General features: G+C 38.6%; 2 protein-coding genes across 3 annotated transcripts; both read right to left on the reverse strand.

The window, feature by feature from the left end:
• Positions 1–1771: 1771 nt before the first annotated feature.
• On the reverse strand, positions 1772–9289 carry gcat (glycine C-acetyltransferase). The gene is made up of 9 exons (XM_079252455.1): positions 9000–9289; positions 7501–7631; positions 5859–5960; positions 5624–5770; positions 5381–5535; positions 3120–3202; positions 2629–2800; positions 2401–2522; positions 1772–2300 (listed from the first exon to the last, which is right to left on the reverse strand). The coding sequence occupies exons 1-9, from the start codon at positions 9217–9219 to the stop codon at positions 2149–2151; spliced, it is 1284 nt and encodes a 427-aa protein (XP_079108581.1). The 5' UTR covers positions 9220–9289; the 3' UTR covers positions 1772–2148.
• A 471-nt stretch (positions 9290–9760) lies between these two features.
• On the reverse strand, positions 9761–23953 carry tom1 (target of myb1 membrane trafficking protein). 2 transcript variants are annotated; one of them, XM_079252904.1, is made up of 15 exons: positions 23805–23953; positions 16607–16691; positions 16430–16508; positions 16205–16354; positions 15981–16115; positions 15760–15894; positions 14780–14896; positions 14424–14557; positions 14295–14337; positions 14066–14204; positions 13059–13122; positions 12634–12703; positions 11913–11975; positions 10698–10737; positions 9761–10389 (listed from the first exon to the last, which is right to left on the reverse strand). In XM_079252904.1, exons 1-15 carry the CDS (start codon positions 23854–23856, stop codon positions 10295–10297), a joined length of 1401 nt encoding a protein of 466 aa, XP_079109030.1. In that variant the 5' UTR covers positions 23857–23953; the 3' UTR covers positions 9761–10294. The 2 variants fall into 2 exon arrangements, with proteins under 2 accessions (XP_079109030.1, XP_079109031.1); XM_079252905.1 differs by lacking the exon at positions 15760–15894.

Genomic DNA, 23953 nt, shown 5'->3' on the forward strand with positions numbered 1-23953 from the left:
TGTTTCGTAACTCCCTTCTTTCCTTGATAAAGACGAACCAAAGCTCAGCCTAAAGAGCTTATGACGAAAACTTTGCCTGAATGTCTGCTTCGCGGGAAAAACTGAACTCTTTCCTGTCTGTTTCGCGCGAGAGGTTAGTCGCAACGTGGCCTTCCTCTAATCTGATTGGCTGAAAGGAAAGATCGATTCTTCCTATTGGTCAGAGAGCTTCTTCAAGAATCAAGTCGACGCGTTGGGGGCGGAACTTGTGACGAGTAATGGCGCGAAAAAGACAACAGGAGGTGGAGCTACTGAAGCACGAGAGCTCAAGCAGCAACATGTATGTAAGAAGGAATGAAAAATTAAATAAATCCACTGATATGGTCAGAAATGATTATTATACTCAGTTATAGTTCATGCTGCTCTTACACAAAGGTAGGAAAGGAAAAGGTTCGTTTAAAATGCTTCAAAGTGGCTCATTTATATCTCACAGGTGTCCATGATAGATTAATAATGATATTGTCTTTACCAAAACAGAAACAAAATAAAATAAATTCCTTTGTTAAAAACCTGTTGTAAAGCACTTGAAGAAAGGATGTTTTCTCCATTATCTTTTCTAAAAGTCTGTCTTATAGATAACAATTTTACACTTACATCAGTTCTAAAGTTTACTGATAGGCTTGAGATCAGGAAAAAAAAAACCCATAGGCAGAAAACAGAAAAAAAAAAGCCTTTTTTTTTCTAAGAAAAAAAACATGGTAGCACATCTTACGTTTGCTATGTTGCATCTGAAAAGCTCTCCTTTTGGACACACAGCACAGCACCACTTTTGAAGTAAGCCAAATCAACTATCAAGCACAGTGGTGTGGGGGGGCTGATGATATGGGCTTGTTTCGGAACCACAGGACCTGGACGTTTTGTCATCATTGACTGAACCTTTAACTCTTCCATTTACCAAAATACTTTAGTCTAATGTGAGATTATCTGTACCACTGCTAAAAATTTGGCAGAGACTGGGTCATAAAACTGGACAATGATCTGAAACATGGCAGCAAATCTACATTAGAATGACTAACACAGCCAAAACAAAGTGTTTTTGCAAATTCCAGACCTTCACCTTTTTTGATATCGACTGAGCTGTGTAGAAATGGTTCCACAGGTTTACGAATCACAAATTGCACTTGTGTTTCACACACTGGAGTCCTCATAGGGATATTTTTTGGTTTGATTGACTAATGCAAATAATGGTAAAGATGATTTAGAATTGGAATGATGAATGTTTTAGGATGAGATGTTTTTGTTTGGGTGGGAACCATGGCAGAAATGTTGCATGAGATTTCTTTTACGTGTTTGACATTGCTGTGGGTGTTGGCGACCTGTCTAGAGTGTACCCTGCCTCTTGCCCCATGATTGTTGGGATAGACTCCATCCTCTTGCGACTCTGAAATGCACTAAGTGGTTTGGAAAAGGGATGGATGGATGGATGTTTTATATTACCTATGTCTAAATAAACAACAAATATTAAGCTTCTTGCTAATCTTGACTTAGTTATTGTTAAAAATCGACAGTTTTATTGACTTACTTTTAATACTTGGCTAGGAACAGAAGATTTTTGAGATCTCCACAACTAAAACCTTTAGAATTGAAGGAGAGTGTAGCTTCTTGTCCGTGGGTTATTATTAGTTACACTGTCAACTATTTAATGTATTTAATTAATAAGAGATGAAACATCTACCCACACCTTTTAGAAACATCCCACTTGGAAGAAAAAACAGAGCAAGCACTCTTTTCTGATTGGAAAGTTTAATCTTTTCCTTTATAAATGCTGATAATGTCATTTATCACTTGAAGCCACACTAAACTCGCCAATATGGTCAGCACGATCTTCAAAATCACATTTCTGGATCAAATAGAAACATTTTCTCCCCCCTGATAAAGAGTGCAGGAGATCAAGAATTGTTAGCCCTTTTTTCTTCAAATACAATCGTCTACTCTTCAGCAAAAGCACTTAACTCTGCTAAGTAAACACAAAAAAAGCGTTCATCATCACTGACCAACAAACGTAACAAACATTTCCATTGGCATCATTCATAGGTCTTTAGTAACAGGCAGTGAGATCTGTAAGGGCAAGCGTTTGCTGAATCGTTCCCATTCGCTCCTCTGTCCCTTTCAGGAGATGACTCCGTGCTTCCTGCCTGTCTGGATGAAAGCATCCACACAGCGGTCGATGTCTTCGTCTGTGTGCGCAGCCGAAATCTGAACGCGGATCCTTGCTTTCCCTTTTGGTACGACTGGGTAGGAGAATCCAATCACATAGATCCCTGGGGAGGGAGGAAATGGGATGAACGTTACCTTGTTTCCTCCCAACAATAAAACTAGTTGAGAGGTTCTCAGTGGATGGGATCAGGTGTGGTGTCTCACCCAGTTTCAGCATGTCATCAGCCATCACAGACGCCAACCGTGCATCGCCCAGCATCACGGGACAGATGGGGTGAGATGTGCCTGCGATGGTGAAGCCGGCCTGCGTCATCTTGTTTCGGAATCTGATTGATCGGCAGTCACAAGAAACATATTGTAACCCCAGATGGATAGCAAAGTTGTGATCGATAACATCGCGGAGCAAGGCGCCTCTTCTCAGAGCAAACGCACCTCATGGTTTTGGACGTCATGCTCTGTGCGATCTCAGTGGAGGCGAGCAGCAGCTCCACAGCGCGGATGGCGGAGCCCACCACGGGAGGGGGGAGGGCGTTGGAGAACAGATAGGGCCGCGAGCGCTGTCTGAGTAGGTCAATGAGAGGCTTGGGACCAACTGTGTAGCCGCCTGACAATAAATATATATCAGTGCAAAAGTGATACAACGTAAAACAGCTGCAGCACATCTGTGTGTTAGTAACTCAGCCGCCGTTTGTTATTCATTCATATGCACATTTGGTTAAGAATGAATTGGAAAAAGCTGCTTGTACAAAAACAGCAACAGAGATTAAACCGATGAATGGACATTTGCTTGACGGGTTGTGATGCTTCGAGCTCACAGCATAAGACTGTCAGGGATGCAACACAGTGCAGATATAAATGTCTGTAATTCATATACAACTGGACACTTTTTTGTAATAACATTAAAAATCTGAACGGAGACGTACCTGCTGCTCCTCCTAGTGCTTTTCCCAGAGTGGAGTTTATAATATGAACTTTGTCCATCACTCCGAGGAGCTCATCTGTTCCTCTGCAAGTTACAAGTGTCTGTTTATTACTTTATACTGAAATTATACGTTCGGATTACAGTTTCACTTCGTCAGCACTTATGGGTTCGACACACAGGAAGCAACAAATCACAGCAACAGTGGCAGCGTCTGCATCGCGCTCTCGGATCGCTTGTCTCTAAGAAATTTTATTGGTTATGATATTGGAGGGAATTTAGCCATTTTCACTGCAGAACGTAAAAGATAACCATAGACCGTATATGAAAGATGGACGGAGCCATGGTGGTTAAAAGTGAAGCCCATGCGGAAGTGCGTAAAACTGCAGTTCCCCCTTCATCCACTAGGGGCTGCAAAGCAGAACAAATCTCCATAAACTCCCATGTTAAAAAGGCCAACTTCACGGCAGAAATAAACATGTTTACAGCCTGGTTCAAAAATCCATTTTCGGTTTATAGGTCAGGTTTACCTTCATGACAACTGGGGGGGGGGAGTGAATTTTTTTCTAAATCGCACGTTTAAAAGTAATTTAATCTCGAAGTTCTGCATATTTTGATTGACAGGTACCGATCTCCCGCTTCAAGTAAGAAGAACGTAGAACAACCGCGGTTTTTAGCCGGTTTGTCATGATGTGGTGGTTTGTGTTTTTCCTTAGTTCAGGTTTCCTGTTTTATTTTGTAGTTTTTCCCGTTTGGTTCCCTTGTTTGTTGTTTAGCTTTATTGATTTCCTCATTGAGTTCACCTGGTCTTGTTTTAGTTCATTCCATACACCTGTTTCTTGTTTGGTTCCCCAGTGTATTTATACCCCTCAGTTTTAGTCTTGAGTTGCTGGATCATTTTGTTGTACTTGTTGTTAGTCCCCTGAGTGCCTTTGTTTAGAATAAACCTTCTGGAATCTGCATCCCTGTTTCCCTCATCTCTGCATTTGGGTCCACACCTTCACCATCCCTCGCCGCCACACCTTGACACGGTTAACAACGTGACTTAGCTTCAGCCCACTTACTTCTGTTAGCTGGTTACCGCCTGTTATCTCCAGGTTAGCTCGGTTAGCTCTTAGCTCCAGGCAGCTCGGAGATTGTTCAATGTCAATCATCCACCATGACACTCACAGCTCCCCTCTCAGCTCCACCTCCTTGCCCATATTTGTATTTTCCAGACGAGACGACACGCATGCCCCTGCCAAGATACCGATGGTAGGAACCGCCCACTGAGCTTCAATTCAACTCTTCAGAAACCTGTGGCTGACGTCACGGAGGCTCCGCCCATCTCTTTATATACAGTCTATGCAGATAACGCATGAAGAATGTCGCGCCGGGAGATTTTGCTCGAACTGACTTCTTCTGGCGTCATCTTGCTGTAAACTTTACAAAAGAAAAAAAAACAACAACCAGGGTTCATCCTATTTGAAAAACAATGAAACATCCTGGTGAATATCATCATTTGATTTCAGAGCTTGAGGCCGATGCAGAAAAATTCATGGTTTACTTGCATGGAACCTTCGCTGACTGATTGTAGAGCCGCGCAACAGCGACAAAAGCTGAACATGTTTAAACCTTCTTGTGTCGCCTGGCAAGCCCCTTTGTGCACGTCTACATGAGCAGGGGTGAAACACCTCATGCACAAATGTCGCCTGTCGCTTGGCTGGAGGAGGGCAGAGATCCTTGCATAAACATGCAAGTTCCATAAGAAACGACTGGACAATAAACAATGTCACCCACTGTATGTCGAACCCATGAGTGGTGGAGAAAATAAAAAAACAAATATTGAACTCATGGTAAGAAAAAAAAAAAAAAAAGAAAAAAAAAAAAAGAAATGTAAATGCAGTTTTTCTGATTTAATCAAATAATTTTACAAATGAAATATTGTCTTTGTTTTTTAGATTTATGATTCAAATAAAAAATCTCTTTTTCTGAATTAATGAGCTATAACCATTGTTAGCAAGGAGATCACAATACACACACACACACACATACACACACACTCAGCTCCTTTTCTGCCTCTTATGTAGTAATTATAATTAATCTATTGGGGATTTTCAAAACCAGCTTTTATATTTTTGCCAAAAAAAGGTGCTGATCTCACATTGACACTGAAAATTTTACTAGTTTGGACAGATTTGCACAGAACACATAAAAATCAAAATTAAAAGAAAATAAAGATTAATTTTCTAGATTTGTTTTGACTTAAATCAGCAACACACCCACCTGCCTCGGGGGCCAAGGAATCCCGTAGCATGGCATTCGTCTATGAACACCATGGCTCCATACTGTTCCGCCAGGTCACAAATTCCTGTTAGAGGAGCCACATCTCCATCCATGGAGAACACTCCGTCTGTCACTATCAGACGCATCCGAGATGACTGAGGAGAACACAGACGACAGATGATCATCGGAGCACAAACATTGTCAGTAATGTAAGTGCACCGAGGGACTGATACACAAACACACCTGAGCCTCTTTGAGCTTAATCTCAAGATCACTGAGGTCCATGTGTTTGTAGCGCAGCCGCTTCGCTCGACACAGACGGATCCCATCGATGATAGAAGCATGGTTGAGCTCATCAGACAGAACTGCATCATCAGGGCCCAACAACACCTGTTGCCAAACACAGTTCTTACTTTCTTCCATCATGATGAAGAATTAAGTTTTGTACTGAAACAGTGGAAAGCAAACTAAAAAACACCTCAAACAATCCAGCATTGGCATCGAAACAGCTGGCGTACAGGATGCAGTCTTCTCTCTCATGAAACTCTGCAAGCTTCTTCTCCAGATCTTTGTGCAGATCCTGCAAATTATGGTCCACAAACATGTAACTCAGGGAATCTAATTAATGCAGTGGTGTTAAACCTTTATGTACATTAAGTTTGATCTTGTTTTAAGTCCCCCCCAGACTAACAGGTCGTTTTCTGTTAATCTTGACCAGTGGTGGACATCAAAGATCTAGATTGGGACCTCTTTAGTTTACACCTTAAATGCTCCCTCTTGGGTCACCTACAAGAGGACACAATTTTGCTTATAATTTTATAAGGAAGACAGTCAAATTTATCTATAGCTGAAACATGATAGCCCTGCGATGGACTGGCGAGCTGTCCAGGGTGTACCCTGCCTGTCGCCCAAAGCCAGCTGGGATAGGCTCCAGCTTCCCCGCGACCCTGAATTGGATTAAGCGGTTTAGAAAATGGATGGATGGATGGATGAAACATGATACTACTTGTTTAATGGGTATTTAAATGTAGCTCAAACAAGATTTTCTTAATGGACAGATTCTGAATTAAAAGAAAATCTCTCAGTCAGGCAGCATGATCCACTTACTAAATATGGGCTATATGGTGAAAAGGTTAGTATTTTTAAGAGATTTCTGATAATATCGGCATACTGATATAGGCATTAAAATGTAATTTCAGAAATGAACGGTATACGGTTTTTACTTTTTAAATGACATAACTTTACATAATATGCACGTATTATGTATCAAACTCTTCACCTAAGTCTCTTCGATCTCAAAATTACGTAATATAAGAGATGTCACATATAGTTTTTGTGAATATTTTTGTTTGTTTGGCACAATCTGCTCCAAAAATGTTAATGTTATTGGAAATTAAGGGTTGGAAAAAGTTGGTATATTGGATATCAGTAAAAAAGCCAATATCGAAAATCAGTATTTTTACATCATGTTCCTAACATGCAAACAAAGCGTTTTCACTGAAGAGCAAGAGACTAAAACTGAAGCTGCAACAGCAGCACCAAGATAATTACTTGCAAAAACATCAGATGTAAATGTTCAGAATGATTCAACCAGACCCTGAATGCAGCATGTAAACAGAGACAAATTTAACCATCTACGTTTCCTTTTGGACATTGGTTGCCCTCCTGGTACAGAATACATAAGAACATTTTAGATGCCTTCTGTCACTAAATCAGACCGTCCTTAACAGGGGTAAGCAACTCCAGTCCTCAACGGCGGCAGTCCTGCAAATGTTAGGAGTTTTTCTGCTGCAACACACCTGACACACATCTGACTTGTGCAAAGCTTGACATCAAACTTTGCACAGGTCTGATAATTCCCCACTGATCTGAGTCAGGTGCATTGTAGCAGGGAAACTCACAACATCTGCAGGACTACGGCCCTCGACCTGAGCTATGTGAAGTGGTTATAGGCTAAGATGTCATCCTTTTCCCAAAACCTCTAAACACTAAAAACATTTTAAAAAATCTTCACTTTGGAATTAGAAATACGAATTGCCTGCAAAATTAATATTGGATATAATTTGTGTGATTTGTAAACATTTTACATTGTTTTCTGTGATTTCCTTTCACAAACATACCTGTGTCCCACAGATGAATCTGACAGAGCTCATTCCAGCACCATATGACTTCAAAGCATCGATTCCTGCCTGCACCACCTCTGGATGACTGGAGAGGCCGAGGTAGTTATTGGCACAGAAATTCAATATACCTAAGAGAAACATCGAGAACATGCTCAAGTCGCTGTTTCAGATCAAGAATAAAAGGACCCTTTGTATTTAAACCGGGAATACAGTAAACACCAGGAGAAACTCAAAGCCTGTGACTGAAATTCTGCCCATGTTTGGGCAAAAGCCAAACCAATAATGAGCACAAGTGTCAGAACAATGACTGACAGAAAAAACAATGCATGTGACCTGCTGTGCATGTGAACTGAACAGTTTCCTACATGAGGGGTCATAACCTGTAGTGACTGGGCCATTCATGAATCAGCAATCAATGACTGGCAAAGATTCTTGCTGAAATGTCAACATCTGATAAGCTGCTTTGTTAGCAGGACAGCAAAAAATGTAGAGATTAGCGGCTGGACTCCAGTTCAAGGTTAAATTTTACAAATCCAGAAACCAGATTTATATTTTAACTCTGAAGTTAAAGTAGCTCACAGCTGATGTTGAGACATTTGTAAACAAAGCAAAAATTAACACGTTAAAAACATAGTTTATTGCCTTAAAGTGTAATTCTCAGATAATATTGAGAAAAAGCCCCAACTAAGAGCAGCTTTATCCAGATCTGTCAAGTAGGATAACTAAGTAAATTTACTTGTAATGAATCAGTAATCATAAGCAGTAAAAACACATTTCATCGAATATTTTAACATTATTTATAGCAGTTTATTACTTGCTACTTACTAGCACTTATCTAGTTGTGCAAAGTATTGTAACAACTTACAGCAGATGAGACTTTTTCTACAAGTGCAATAAGCTCCCATATAACTTATAAAACAAGAATAAAAAACTCTTTTTCAGTCACTTATTTCAATGCTACTTGCATATCAAAGCATCACTGACAATACACAGCAATATACAGCTATTTACACTCAAGGCTGGATTATCCAATGGGCATTATGGGCAAAGGCCCAGGGGCCCAAGCCCACCTGGGGCCCATGTGGGGGCCACATAGGCCATGCATCAGCAGTTTGGACATAAAACAAAATGTATAATAAAAGCCAGACAGCTACACAACAATGTCCAGTGTGCTACTACTGGTATCACTGGCTGAGAGATGTTAGAAATGTCGTTTCACACTTTATCATTCACCATTTCCACAATGTTGTGGTGGGGAAGGGGGGCCCGGGGTCCCCTGGGCCCAGGGGCCTGTTAAGTTTTATTCCGGCCCTGTTTACACTGTATAAATCTATTTTGTTAAGGAGTACAACCCCGTTTTATTTAAACACGGTGTCAGCATGTATCTTTGCACCGTGATGTAATTTATTTTACCAATGCAAATGTCTCATGCTGACTTTGTGTGTAAAGCTGCTTTAAAAAGCACTTAAATAACTGTGGAAACTACAGCTACATACTGCCACGACTGCCGTCCACGTTGATTTGAGGACCCTGCTTTGAGGTGATGATCCTCTCAGCTTTCCACGTCCCCGCGGCTCGAATAGAGTCCAGCTCGTGCTCCAGCACCGCTTTGGCTTCAGACACCGCCGCATAGCTGCGCTTCAGAACCGACTCCGGGGACCGCAGGACACCTCGGACAGGTCTAATTAAACTTCGTGCAGCTTTTCCGAGAGACATGTCAGGGAATTAATTTATAAAAACGTTCTTAAACGTGAAACGGTACGTCCATGCAGGCAGACGCAGTTGCGTCATGTAACAGAAAAGGGTGTAGGCGCAAAGGACCAATCAGGTTTCAGGACACCTGACACGTGCTTTGTTTTGTCCAATAACATTTCGCGGCTGCCCTGGAAGCGATCGCTGTATAAACCGTGGCGCTGTTTTACCTCGGATAACTATTTCTTAACACCAAAACTAGTTATTTAAATAGAAAAGTTAAATACAGAAATGTTGCATGCCATTAGCTTTTTAGTTAATAACCACACACACACACACAAATAAAAGCACACAGTTAGCTTTTTTTTTTTTTTTTTTTTGTATTTCTTAAGACTTGTTCTGAATTGTTCAACTAATATAAGGCGGAAAAGTCCAACAAAACAAAAACAGAAAATTGACGTAAAAAGTAAAGGACCATCCAGGACTGTCCAGTCAGCAGTTTTAATTAAATATATGACAACAGTCTGTTAAGACTTTGTTAAAACTTCAAGTAAAACATCTTCAAGGGAAAAATTGAAAATAAAAGAAAATGTTTCTTTCACATGGGCAATATTGATGTGAAACAGAAAACTATCACAGTATGTTACAGCTGGGCTTTTTCCTATTGTGGCTTTTTCTTTTACCCCTGTTATTACCAATATATTTACAGTATATATATATATATATATATGTATATATATTTATATATAGACCTTTGTATTTAACAGCAATATAATACATAATTCTTGTTGCAAAGTTTTCATCAACAGCAGTAATGTAACCATATAAAATGTGCAAATGTTTGCTCACATACAAACCCTTGTAACAATGTCAAGTAAACTTCAGTACTTGTTACACAACATCAGTTAAAACCATGTTTGCTCTCCAGTAAAGAGCACGGTACACATACACATGCCTGAAGTCCTTCCTCAAATAAGGAATGCATTTTCCAACATAATACGCGCCATTTTGCCTGTCATCAACAAAACATCTTAATCTTTCCCACCAATGGTGCAGAAGCTTCATGAGTAATGTTAGTCTGCAAGGATCTGTGTCTAGCTTAGGAATTGGAGTAGTCGGCCTCTTGTGAGGATGCTCGCAGCGATGGCAGGCGGTCGGCTGCTTTTGCTCTTTCTGCCAAAAATCTGTCAAACTCTGCAGAGAGAGAAAAATGACTCACGTCATCAGCTTTAGTGGTTAATTATTATATGTAAAAACAAAGCTGAAAGTCATTGACAAGTCTATTATTTGAGGTCTAAGTACCCAAAACTACACCCAATGATGTCTATAATGCCACCTGCTGGTCAACTGTAGCGATATGTAACATTATACATGAACTGACGAAAACAATCCAAAGCTCCACATCTAGCGCCGGATCATTGATTAGAAATTCTCTTTTCTTTTCTATTTAATATTCCCACTAAAATCTGTATCACAAGACATTAAGAGTAAGAAATCCTCACCTTCACTGGTAACACCGTCTGACTCCTCAAAGTCGTCATACTGAGCAAGAAAAAAAAAGACTCAGTTTGGTTTTACATTCTGTATATTTACCCAAATATCTATCAATATTTAATCAAACTATAAATCTAATTTTAGGGTGAGTGCTTCTTCGACATGAATGTGACTGTAGTTATGTCATAGTTTCAGTGATTGTACATTTATCCTTTTATAAACTAAGATTTAATATTCATTTAAGATCACTATATTAGTTGCAGTTTTTCACAATGTACATTAACTTCAAAATTTCACTTATTGCCAGAAGAAGCTGCTAAACCACATTTCTCTGCTGAGTGTTGCCTGCCAGCCTTCTCTCAGCAACAATAAAATATTCTCATTTTGCTCTTATCTTATCTTATCTTATCTTATCTTGTGTTTGCTGAGTAAAGTTTAGAATATCTTTGCTTTGTGTTTAGCCACAACGAAACGATGTTGTAATGAGAAACGTATTAAAAATGTCAGCATTCACCTCTGCATTTAACAGCGGAGATGATGATGTCATTTTGCTGAGGGTCCTTTGCCTGCATAATCAATGACTAAAAATGAGCTTGTTTTTGTTTTTCATCTTCATATTTTTGTGACATGATATCTATGTTAAATGCGGATTCATAATTCATCACCAAAATATTACTTAGCAACAATCATCCAAATATTGTTGCTATTTTTAGTCCCTAACCTTCTTTTATTTTGTTTAATTTGGACATGAATCACATTTCCTTCCATCTATGAATCTTTGTGCTAATTTGGTTTTAGTTGCTTTTGTTGTGCAGGTTACATTTTTAGGAATATTACTTTGAGTTTTCTGTTGAGAGGCTGTATGTTCAACCTATATGTTTCCCTTTATCAACCTTCCCATTTAGTTTGTACTTACTACAAATTTTAGACACAGCTGATTGTGAACATGAACATGTGTATGTAATAAAAAAAAAAAGAAAAAAAAGCTTTTTGCAAGCTGATTACATAATATTATCACTCTAGCTAGCTGAAAAAAAGTTGCCATTATTGAAAAGAATTTCATTTATCTTTTTTCAGCGTGCTTTATGAAGCCATATTTGGGTTTTAAAGGAGCAGCTGCATGAACATCTTGCAAGGCATGTAATTCAATGATTTGGGGAAGAGTTTTAAATTGAAAAATTACCAAAAAATATTTGACAAAATTCATTAATCCAGTTACCAACCTCATCATCCAATGCAAGCCATTTCTCAATATCATCCATCACATTGGACTGGTTGATGGGAATCTTAGAAAGATAGCAAAGCAGAAGGTTGATCAGTAAAGTCAAATATGAGCCACTGATAAAGCACCATGCTACCAACCTCGCAAAAAGACACCAAGGAACAACCACATGTTGGTAAACCAAAGCATAAAGAAACAAGAAAACATTTTGAGACAACGCAAACCAAACACTGTCATGCTCTCAGACACCAAAACAAGCATGCAAACCCAGTTGTGTTTTATCTCAAAGCCTGTACTACCAAACCCAAAAAGAGTGCTTCGGACAAAAGCAACAATACGGGAAAACTGTGATCGTATGACAACAACAAAAAAAAAAAAACCCCAGGAGACAGGGTATGTTGGAGGGTGGGACACACTGATTTTTGGACTGAAACCCACCATTCCCCTTTTAATCATCCAATCTAACTTTGGTGAAGAGCTGCGGGTGGAGGCTGGACTGTCATCCTTTGTACACAAACAGAAAGTTCATTTAAGAATAAAAAATGGAAAAGGCAACATGTTGACTTTAGTAGCACTTTAGGCGCCAGGATTCTGTTCAGTTTCCACCTTTAAAGCTTTCCAGTGGTCTCAGATCACACGACAAACGGGAACAAATTCAGTAAATCTTGTGACTAAACCTGTCAAACTGTATAAATCCAGAGTTACGCGGCATGCAGACTCACCATTCCAGTGATTTGTAAGGTGCCGTCCTGAGCTCGAGCCAGGCCGTCCACTGCAACTCCATTCTTATCACTGAAACACAGGTTGTTCCAGCTGGTTAACTACCAAAACTCTCTGTTTGCATGAATTATAACACAAAAACAATCCAATCCAAACAATCCAAGAGTGGTCAGGATATCTAAAATAAAAATGATCATTCTTGAGAAACAGCCTGCAAACATTTGATGCCTGAAACCTGCCACATGGTTTTACTCACATATCAGTTATGACAACTTTTATGTGAATTAATTTATTTGTTTTGACAGTAAGTCAGATCCTCCAAAACCTTTCCAAGGTTGAGTTTTTAGGCCTTCCCTCTTGTGCAGCTGTAACTGTCTCCAGGATCTGAAATATTTTGGTTTATGTTTGGTTTTTAGTGTAATTGCACCTCAGTCTCTGATGGGTTGATGGGTTCATCTTCACTGGTAGCGCATCATCTGATTCACTTGTACCTGTGAAAAGAACATGCAGCAGATTTTCAGCACAAAATTGCAAACAGTACGTGGAGCACACACAGCAAGCTGACAGTTAATTCTTGTTTTAACTACGCTAATAAGCAGATAACATTTCACCAGTAAAATAGTTCTGGATTATTTGGTTAAACTGTGATTCTAAATTGGGGATCTTTGTATAGTTCGTCTCAGGACACAGTTCATTTGGTTTAGATATACTGCTGCCATCTCCGGGCTCATTTAAGGAGGAATGAGTTGATAGGATTAAGTGTCATGAGGTCTGATGCCTTTAAGGTGAAAATATCCTGGGTTTTTTTTTTTGTGTTGCACAGCTCAAAAACACAACATCTACAACAGCATTGGTGTATATAAGTGCACATCTTTTAAAAGCATCCTGCAGAGAATCTAGTGTATATATACAGGTTTTAGAACAACATATGACTGGTTTATTTACAGAAAGGCGGAACTACATTCTATTATGACGTACAGCATCGTGTTTTATTAAATATGGAGTCAGGGAGATGAACTGTTCTACTTGAAGTCTAGATTTGTCACCTGGTGAAAATATTAGCTGCTTTAAGAAACATAAAGTGGCCTAAAATGTATAGCAGTTTAGACTCTATATCATGCTTGATAATAAAACAGAATAAATTCTGTCTTATTTTGTCTTTCTAACTATTTTGTTGTCTTTATTTTAGTTGTTGATTTATTTTATTTTACCTGTACAGAACTTTGGTTACTTTGAGGTATGTGAAAGTGCTCTACAAATAAAGTTTGATTGATTGATTAAAAGAAAAAATCTCTCTTTGAATATTTAATGTTCTTCCTATATCATCTTAATTTAGCATTAATTCTATAACATTGATTTTTATTTTATTTTACATATTATATCGACAAGTGTGGCTGTGATAAAAACACACATAATCCAAAGTGTAGAACTCACTAAGTTTTGCCATCTGGCTGGACAAACTGTCTGCTTTTGACAAGCTGAGGGAGCTGTCGCTTTTCACTGATGCGAAGCCTGACTGGCCGACAGACTCGTTTTTCAGATCCAAGTCTGCGAGGTTGACGTAAGTGTGGCCCTGAAAGCAAAGAAATGGGAACAGTTTAATTTCATGCAGTTTTGACTGCTGAGGTGTGAAATCCAAAGGACAAATAAAGACACGTTTTACCTTCTGCTCGGAGTTTTGACCATTTGTTATTCTCCTTTCAAACCTGTACGCAAAAGAAAAAATTAATAAAGCGAGAAGACAAACAAGTAGTGATAAAACACTAGTGATGAATGACTATGATGGAGTTACCTGTGGTAGCGAGTAAAGGCAGTGTTCATTTCATCATTAGCAGCCAGTAACTCCTCGATCAGCTTCTCCTCACTGAGTCTGGGGACGATCTTCTCTATCCTGTCCTGCATTTCCTTACATACTGTGTATAACTGCTAATGAGACAATGAGACAAAGAATGTGTGGGTGGGGGGGCGGGGATTGACGGGGCCGATGCAACACAAAACGTAAACAGCACTAGATCAGTTAAGGGTATTGCAGCGTTACTCAACATGACACAGGAAGGAAATGATTTTCCTGCAACAACAAAGCAAAGAATATTTTTTATTTCTGCACTAAAACACAAGGTTTTTTTTAGATTTATTTATTTTTTTTACCTCTAACAGCTCCATGTCTGCTTGCTTTACTGTGACTGGATCCAGCTGGCTCATCATGTCAGACATCATGGTCAGGTTGCTCCGAACCACTCCCAGCTCCGTCTTCAGCTGTTTTACCTGGAATAACAATGTTATTTAAAGTCGCATCCATCGGCTCCGTGCCTCGTGGCCCCTCCCACATATCTAATATAACTATTTAGCTTAGCTTGGCAAGGTGTAAAGTGTTAAGGACCTAACAAATATAAATACAGTTAATTTTGGTGCAGATCCCATGTATTTCAATGGAGATATGACTAAAAGTGTATTTCATGGCGAGAATGCAGTTTTCCGGGGGTTGCCATGGCAAAACGGTTTGTCCTATTAGAGGGATTTCAAATACTTCTTTCCAAATTTGGACTCAATTGCATGAATCCCCTCAGACTAGTTTGTTCAATCAGAATGTGTGTGAAGTGGAAAAAATAGGGTCAAAAATGGGCGTAAAAACTCCAACTCCGTTGCCATGGCAACATGTCATAAATTGACTTTTTTTTTTTTTTTTTTTTTTTTTTTTACTGTTACACACGTGCCAAATTTTTTTGTCCTTCGTCGAAGAAGACATTTGGGACCCACTTCATTTTTGGATTTTTTTTTTATCTCTCTAGGTGGCACTGTAGAGCTATTTTTGCATTCAATTGCCGTCTATGCTGACCATAGAATATCAAATTTTTCACCAAATTTTTGGGCCAAATTTACAACTTTTGATGGGTGTTTATGGGGTCATATTGGTGCTCAATGTGTTTAGAATACTAAACATTTGGAAAACAACAGGGCCAGTTTCATCCTTCACACGGCTCAGACTATAACTACTGAATAAACACAGTGATAATGTCTCCGTGGAGAAAGCAAATACTGAGAGGGCTTAAGGTTAAAAAGAGTTGTGAAGCAGCAGTAAGGCAATGTTTTAACCAATAAAAGGAGAAAGACAGACGTGGCTCCATCACCTGGCTGGGAGTGAGGGCGTTGGTTCCATCAAGCGCCAGTTTAAGCTCAGAGGTCTGAGTTGGGATGAGCGGAGGGTTGGAAGACAAACACAAAGCAGGCAAAGTAGTAACAGCAGGCCCATTCCCAGGCAAAGCCTGACAGGCAAAAGCACAGAAAGATCAAAGATAAGAAGCGGCGCCAAGAGAGCAGGGAAACAATGTGCACTCAACCATTTCTGGACCTTTTTTGTAGCTTGAGCTGGTTTGTAACCATCGAGTTCAGTCACAGGGAACTCAAGCCCTTTCCTTCGCAGGTCCTCATACACTGACACCACGCCTGTCAGGTCGGGCGAGCTGCGGAATGCATCGGCCCACGCCTTGAAAAGAAAAAAAAATTAATTTACAGATTGACTGGGAGGCAATGAGGTAACTCCGAGGCTGGAAATAGCATGCAGTCACACCTCACCTGTATTATACTGAGCACTCGGTCGTGCACCACCAAGGGAGGGTTGTTCCTCGGGATGATGGTCCTCACCAGAACCCCCTCAATGAAGTCCCGCGCCGTCACCATGACGTGAAATCTGTAGCCGCAATTCTTCACACAGGTCTCCAGCACCTGCAGCCAAAAGAAGTCGCTGAGAAGATCTCGCAGATTAGATCATACACAGATTTTCTAAGAGTCAACACTCACAGTCAGCGCCAACATGACCTCTTTGAAGTTCTTGTTCCCGACAATTCGCTTCTTTATGGCTCTGACTGCATCTTTGGGCCTGTAAACAGAGTGTTTGGAACAGTCAGACACATGTAACCTCCATAGGGGATTGACTCATTTCTGACGCTGACAGACAAAACAAACACACACACACACCCTTCCTCTGAGCTGTTGATCAGGTCACAGATTTCCATGTTGAGCTCCCAGTCTTCAGATGGCAAACTGGAGCTTGTAGCACACTCTGAAAAGAAGGAGAGCAAAGATTTGGCACAATTTAAAACACAAAGCTAATATGCATCTGCACTCCACAGATATTTTAGTGGAAGGCAATTTTTAACTATTTGTTATGGCAAAATGACAAAAAAAAAGGGGAAAAAAGGAAAAAACAAACAAGTAATATAGTTTCCTAACAAAAAGCTTACTGTGTTTATTATATGAAAATATGGGTTTAATTTCTGAGCTGCCAGACCTGTACGCTATGGAAGCTGTAATATAGTGAGAAAAAAGTTACAAATGTGCATTACAATGTTTACAAATGTGTAAAATCACTTTGTGAGCAACGAAGGGTCCTAGTACATACACACTGAAATGCACAAATACAAGGCCGTATAAATGCACACAAATTAATGTACACAATCAGTTATATTTTTATAATGTGTTTTTTTTTAAAAACTCATTTTCATGTTCTGAAAGCTTAATTTGCATACAAATAGTTAAACATGTGTTCAGCTATGTCTGAACATTGCCTGATATTCAGAGATGAGATAGCATGGACCAGCTGTTCTGAGAATCCTTTTGCATATCTAGACACAGAGCATCTCCACAAATACATGCGTGTTTAAGCGCTGGTTGAAACTGGATTTTAATGGTGATTTATAGTTATTTGAAAGTGAGAAAGAGGCTTTTTATGCTGGTATAGTCACCCCAACATTATGACACCTGGCTTCCACAATGGGTCCGGTTTGGTTGTGTGTAAGTCAGTTTGCGCCGTTTTGCATTTCCACAGGCAAAAACTAGGAAGAGTACTAAAATATTATATAAAATACGTCCCACTTCTTTGGGACCCTTCCATTGGGGTCCCAATCTCACTGACTTGAACTGCTTGTGTGAACAACAGCATCATGTTTTAGTATACGGTGGATTTTTTGGTGTTTTAAAACCCCAAAACAATAAGAAAGAACCCAAACTGCTGAATGTCTGACATTCTTGTTCTTCTTGTCATGTTTTTCTTCTTTATAAATCAAGGAAGATGTTGCGCCACTATGATGTCACACTTGTACACAGGTGATGCTTCTATCGCTATTCGGCCAATTTTGCTGCCTACCAGGTATCGGTATGGTTGGCTGTGGAAATGCAACAGAGATAAGACATTTACCTAATCAAACCACACAAAACTGCCCCATACCTAACTGCTAACTCTGCTAGTGGATTAAGAGATACATACATGGCTAATTCAATACACGTTTGCAAGCATATAATAATGCCAGACAGGGTGTGTATTTCAGAAATTGCTCATCTATTGGGATTTTCACACACAACCCTCTCTAGTATTTACAGAGGATGGTCTGAAGAAGAGAATATTTTCAGCAAGGAGCACCTGTCTGGACCTAAATGTGTTGCTGATGTCAGAGGTCAGAGGAGAATGGGCTATTTTGAACGCCTTGTTAAATCCTCACTCTTTAAGGCAAATTCGAAGACAAAAGGTTTCCAACCTGGTACTAACAAGATGGATCTACTAAAGTGGTTGGTGAGTGTATATTCTGAGGAAGATCAAGACTTCCTTGTCAGTGCTTGAGCCATTTCTCCTTTTAGCTTGACACCATCAGAAAGAACCATAGCCACATAGTAGTACTTATTTTTCTCTAGTGATGAAAAATACTTAACTGCATCAATGGCATTACCTACTTATTATATTGCTCTATTAAATTATTGTAGAAAAATGATCATGCAAAAATAAGATACCAACTAGTAAATATGTTCATCTTAATTCGTTCCATGCTGATGAGTCAGAACTGCACTACTTTATTTGCAGGAACAGTAAGATGGCTTCAACACATTTAAAATGGACTTGAACACATTAGTCCTGCACTCAAGCCACTTCACAGGCTCCAAGCTCAACATAGAATCACCTTTAAAATCCTCTTACCAGTCCATAAAGCACTTAATGGTTTGGTCCCACAGTACATCTCTGACTTGCTCACAGTCTATAACTCGATCAGGTCTCTCAGGTCAGGCGAAGGCCTTATACTGCAGTTGTTTTCAGAACTACATCCATGTCTGCAGAGAGTGCTTTTAGTTAACGTGGTCCAGGTCTGTGGAGCAAAGCTGCCTGCTGGACTATGGCTCCATTCAAAACAAAACTGAAAACATTCTCAACTGTGCCTGTGATGCATTTTCTGTACAGTTTATGTGTGATAATGTACACAAGGCTTGTACATTATCACTTTATTGTATTTTTGTCACCTATATAAATTAAGTTTGTTTGTGAAAACAGTGTGTAACTCATTTGGTTATTTTGCTTTTATAAACCCTTATTTAAGCCTAACACAATCACATCTAAATAAAAAATGTTATCGTAGTTTTGAATGAGTTATTTATAAATACATAGGTGGCAGCGCACTCATAGACATAATATACGTAGACGTCTCATGGTATCAGACTTCCTATATGAACTGAAATTTCATCGTGCCGCCATCTTGGATGGGTCTCCCATGCACCTCCAATGCATATGTAAGTTGTATAGGCCCAACCACAACAATAACTTCACCAAATTTTACCTGATTTTTTTCAGTTTGGTTTGTTATAAAAGGCAGAGATATTGTTATGGTACAGATCACTGAAAAACATTGAAAACCACGCTTTTATGCTAAAATATTTTTTATAATGCTATTAAACAAAGACGTAAAGTAGCTACAATATATACAAATGTATAAATGAATTTAATACTAACATGTTTGATTGTTTGTTGATGCATTGTGATTAATCTATCTTCATCTGGTCAAATAAATTATTATTCAATCTTACTTGTGAAATGTAATTCCACACGATCTGCTTTCAATATTTCGCTGGTTATTGCAACCGTATGCGGAACAAAACACGGGAAGAGTTGCCGGTTTTCTCTTCACTACGGTTGACTCTTTTTTACATTTATTAATTTATCAATATAGAGATATGGTTGTACAAAGTCTGAAAATAAAGTACTGTATCAAAATAGTACAATTCAAAAGTTAACAATGGAACATGAACAAAAACAGAAATAAAGAAAAGAGATATTAAATAAACAGAACCACATTAAACAACAATGAGTTGCCTCCTCAGGGTGGCTGGGCTCTCCTTTAGGGATAGGGTGAGTCATCTGGGAGGAGACCAGAGTAGAGCCACTACTCCTGCTTATTTGTAACTGGGATGCCAGAAATAGTTGGAGAGCTGGCTGTTACAGACAGAGAAGCATCTATCTGTATGCTCTGTGCCAGAGAAACAAACAATACTGGCAGGAATTGATTCAATTACCATGTAAAACTGTGAAACTGTAAAACTTTGTGAAGCATCAATATCATATTTTTCCATAAACACCTCATCAAATTAAATTTTTCATTTACATTTAGTAGATTATTCACAGTGTTAACATTATTTATAAACCAATTATGTAGAAAAGTGTTTTGTTTTTGTATAATATATACGCATTGTTCCACAAGTAGAGTTTTGTGGGGAAACAACGTTGACTCTGCAGTAAGACTCGAAAGTGGAGACCCATCCAATATGGCGGTGACGCTGGTTTAGCCCACAATGAGGCGTCTAATATATATATATATATATATATATATATATATATATATATATATATATATATATATATATATATATATATATATATATATATATGTATATATATATATATGTATATATATATGTATATATGTATGTATATATGTGTATATATATAGTCATATCTCCATGTACATATATATATGTATGTATATATATACATACATAATATACATACATATATATATATATATATATATATATATATACATATATATATATATATATATATATATATATATATGTATATATATATATATATATATGTCTATATATATATATGTGTATATATATATATATATATGTATATATATATATATATATATGTCTATATATATATATATGTATATATATATATATATATACACATATATATATATATATACATATATATATATATATATACACATATATATATATATATATACATATATATATATATATATATATACATATATATATATATATATATATATATATATACACATATATATATATATATATATATACATATATATATATATATATATATATATATATATATATATACATATATATATATATATATATATATACACATATATATATATATATATACACATATATATATATATATACACATATATATATATACACATATATATATATATACACATATATATATATATATATATATATATATATATATATATATATATATATATATATATATATATATATATATATATATACATATATGTATATATATATATGTATATATATATATATATATGTATATATGTATATATAAATAAAAACTACTCTCTCACCCAGGGTAGGGCGGGTGGCTGTTCATATCTCAAGCTATATATATATATATATATATATATATATATAAATAAAAACTCCTCTCTCACCCAGGGTAGGGCGGGTGGCTGTTCATATCTCAAGCTCGGTTTCTCTATCAGAGTCCTGGGAGCTTGAGGGTTCTACCCCGTATCTTAGCTGTTCCTAGGATTGCGCTCTTCTGGATGGAGATGTCTCATGTTTCACCAGGTATCTGTTGGAGCCACTTCTCCAGTGTGGGGGACACGACCCCCAGTGCTCCAATCACTATGGTTACTACTGTTGCTTTCACCCTCCAGGCCTTCTCCAGTTCTTCCTTGAGGCCTTGGTACTTCTCAAGTTTCTCATGCTTCTTTTTCCAGATATTTCCATCATTGGGGATGGATACATCGATCACTACGGCTTTCCTCTGCTGCTTATCCATGATCACTATGTCCAGTTGGTTGGCCACCATTTCATCTGGGAGGGCGGCTGTAGCTCAGTAGGGAGAGCAGATGGCTTGTAACTGGAGAGTTGAGAGTTTGATTCCAGGCTTCCCCAGACTATGTGCCGAAGTGTCCTTGGGCAAGACGCTGAACCGTATATTGCCCCCTGATGTGCCTATTGGGGTATGAGTGTGTATGTAAGTTGCTTTGGATAAAAGTGTCTGCTAAATGACTGTAGAATAGAATCTGTCTGGATCTGGAAGTCCCAGAGGATCTCAGCTCTCATTCTCCACCACCTTGGGGAGAGTTTCCCACTGGGACTTAGGGGTCTCCAGACCATATTCTGCACAGATGTTTCTGTACACTATGTAGGTATATGACTCTCCATGTATTCTTTGCCTGCCAGTATCTTGCACCCTGCTGTGAGGTGCTGGATTGTTTCAGGGGCTCCTTTGCATACTCTGCACCATGGGATCCTGCTTGGTAGGGTAGATCTGGGCCTCTATCACTCTGGTGCTCAGGGCCTGCTCCTGTGCTGCCATGATTAGTGCCTCTGTGCTGTCCTTCAGTCCAGCCATTGATAGGACTTGTTTATATCGGTCACTTCGGTGATCTGTTGTGGGTACATCACATGCAGGGGCTTTTCTTCCCATGATGGTTCTTCCATCTTGTGTTATATTGTTGACTACTGTAGCGACTATGGTAGAATTTGCTGAAAGCAGGCGTGCCACTTTTCACTTTACAAATATCTTTGAAGTCTGACCTCTTTCAGAAACATCTCATCTCCAAACCCACCTAACACACCAAGCTTGTCCTGACAGTAATCTGCACTCTTGGTCTGTTCTACCTGTTCCTGCTACTCTGTCATTCAAATACATTTAAATGAAGTTCTCACTGTATTGATGCTTTAACGTTACTCCTCAGTTCTAAAAATACATGTTTAAATGACTATATGTTACTACACGCGTTGGTCTATTTTTATGATTCTTGCCCATTTTTAAAAAAAGGCTTTTTATTCGATCCACTTTGAGTGCCTGGACCTGGATTTTTTCCCCCCATTTTTTGTATTCAGTTCTTTCTCCATGCTTATGCAAACCCTTCCATGAGCCCAGAGGTTTAAGGGATACCAGCAGCACACCTGCCATCTTCTTTTTCAGAGTTCAGTATTTGGTTGCCAGTTTTATTTCTAACAAGCGTAACTGTTTACAGAATAAACCATTCACTATTTGGTGTATAAGCAGCAGGTGTAACATAGAAAAACTCATTATTGATATCTAAGGTTTTGCAGAACTAAATATTTCAAGCATGTGGAGGAAGGTCATGAAATTATGCATTTATTACAGTTTTACTACGGTCTTGTAAATGACTATAGCTTGAAAATTATATAAGAACCTGAAATTCTTTTAAATGAATCTGCAGCTCTATCTCTAGTAATGACTAATCACTGTGATGGAAATTTGACACAGGACAGTATACGTTTAACGGTTTGTATACAAAGAGTATGTAAATAATGTGTAGTACATATTAGAGAAATAACATCATTTCAGTCTTTATACAAGAGACATCTACAACAATTGGTATCAGTGAAAGCTCCGTTTGAACCACCCTTGTCTCATTTAAAGTCATCAGGAGTATGATTGCTTCTTCTTATCTGAAACATTCATTGTCTTTTGTGTAACTCTCAAGGATAAAAGCTAGCCACGTCTTCTGTTAGGCAAAGCCTCACACTGATGTCCTGTAACAGTGTGTGACTGCTCTCCTTATGCTCCTTAAGTTTAATAAACTCGAGTGTGTTATTCTCATCGCGAATCTTGGTAAAAATAATTTCCACCACACTCCCATTTATCCCATCAGGTAATGAGAGCACATTGTGCTATTAACAGATGCAGCCAAACGAATCTCCATCACATATGGGTCAGGGGGATGTCGGTCTGTGAATGTCCCGCCCACCTCTTTGCAGGTTAAAATGGACACAGAAACAACCAATCACGTCCTCCGCCTCCCCCTGCCTCCGCCAAATCATTGTCTGCAGGACACGTCAATCAAACCATAAGCTGTTGTCCCTCTCGCAGTGCCTTTAACTTCATTTTTCATTCGCTATTGTTGACACATTATAAACATTATAAACAATATGTTGTACTAGAAACCCTCTTAAAAGCACTGAGATAAAAAGCTGCTCAGCAGAGATGTTGCTGCAGGCGGAACATCTGAGTGAAGATGAGTGAGGATGAAGAAGCCGTTTGGCTTTCACGATTAACAAAAAGAAAAAAGAAGCTCACCGATGCGCTGCCCCACCGTCGTGCTGAAAGGATTTCCCAGTAAAAACTCCATGTTTAAAGCGGTGAGCTGGGAAGGCCCCAGCGAAGCGCCGACGTCCCCGGGCTGAGCCGTATGCAGATCCCCAGTAGCCGCAGCAGAGCGCCGCTGC

This window comes from Telmatherina bonti (assembly GCF_933228915.1).
Source record: "Telmatherina bonti genome assembly, chromosome: 14".
Taxonomy (NCBI): Eukaryota; Metazoa; Chordata; class Actinopteri; order Atheriniformes; family Telmatherinidae; genus Telmatherina; species Telmatherina bonti.

Coding starts and splice junctions, on each gene's coding strand:
- gcat (XM_079252455.1), bottom strand. CDS start 9,219: ATGTCTCTCGGAAAAGCTGCACGAAGTTTAATTAGACCTGTCCGAGGT. Junction 7,632..8,999: donor CGTGGACGGCAGTCGTGGCA/GTATGTAGCTGT, acceptor TGTTTCTCTTAG/GTATATTGAATTTCTGTGCC. Junction 5,771..5,858: donor CCAATGCTGGATTGTTTGAG/GTGTTTTTTAGT, acceptor GTTTGGCAACAG/GTGTTGTTGGGCCCTGATGA.
- tom1 (XM_079252904.1), bottom strand. CDS start 23,856: ATGGAGTTTTTACTGGGAAATCCTTTCAGCACGACGGTGGGGCAGCGC. Junction 15,895..15,980: donor CAGCTCAAGCTACAAAAAAG/GTCCAGAAATGG, acceptor TTTGCCTGTCAG/GCTTTGCCTGGGAATGGGCC. Junction 14,558..14,779: donor CAGACATGGAGCTGTTAGAG/GTAAAAAAAATA, acceptor TTGTCTCATTAG/CAGTTATACACAGTATGTAA.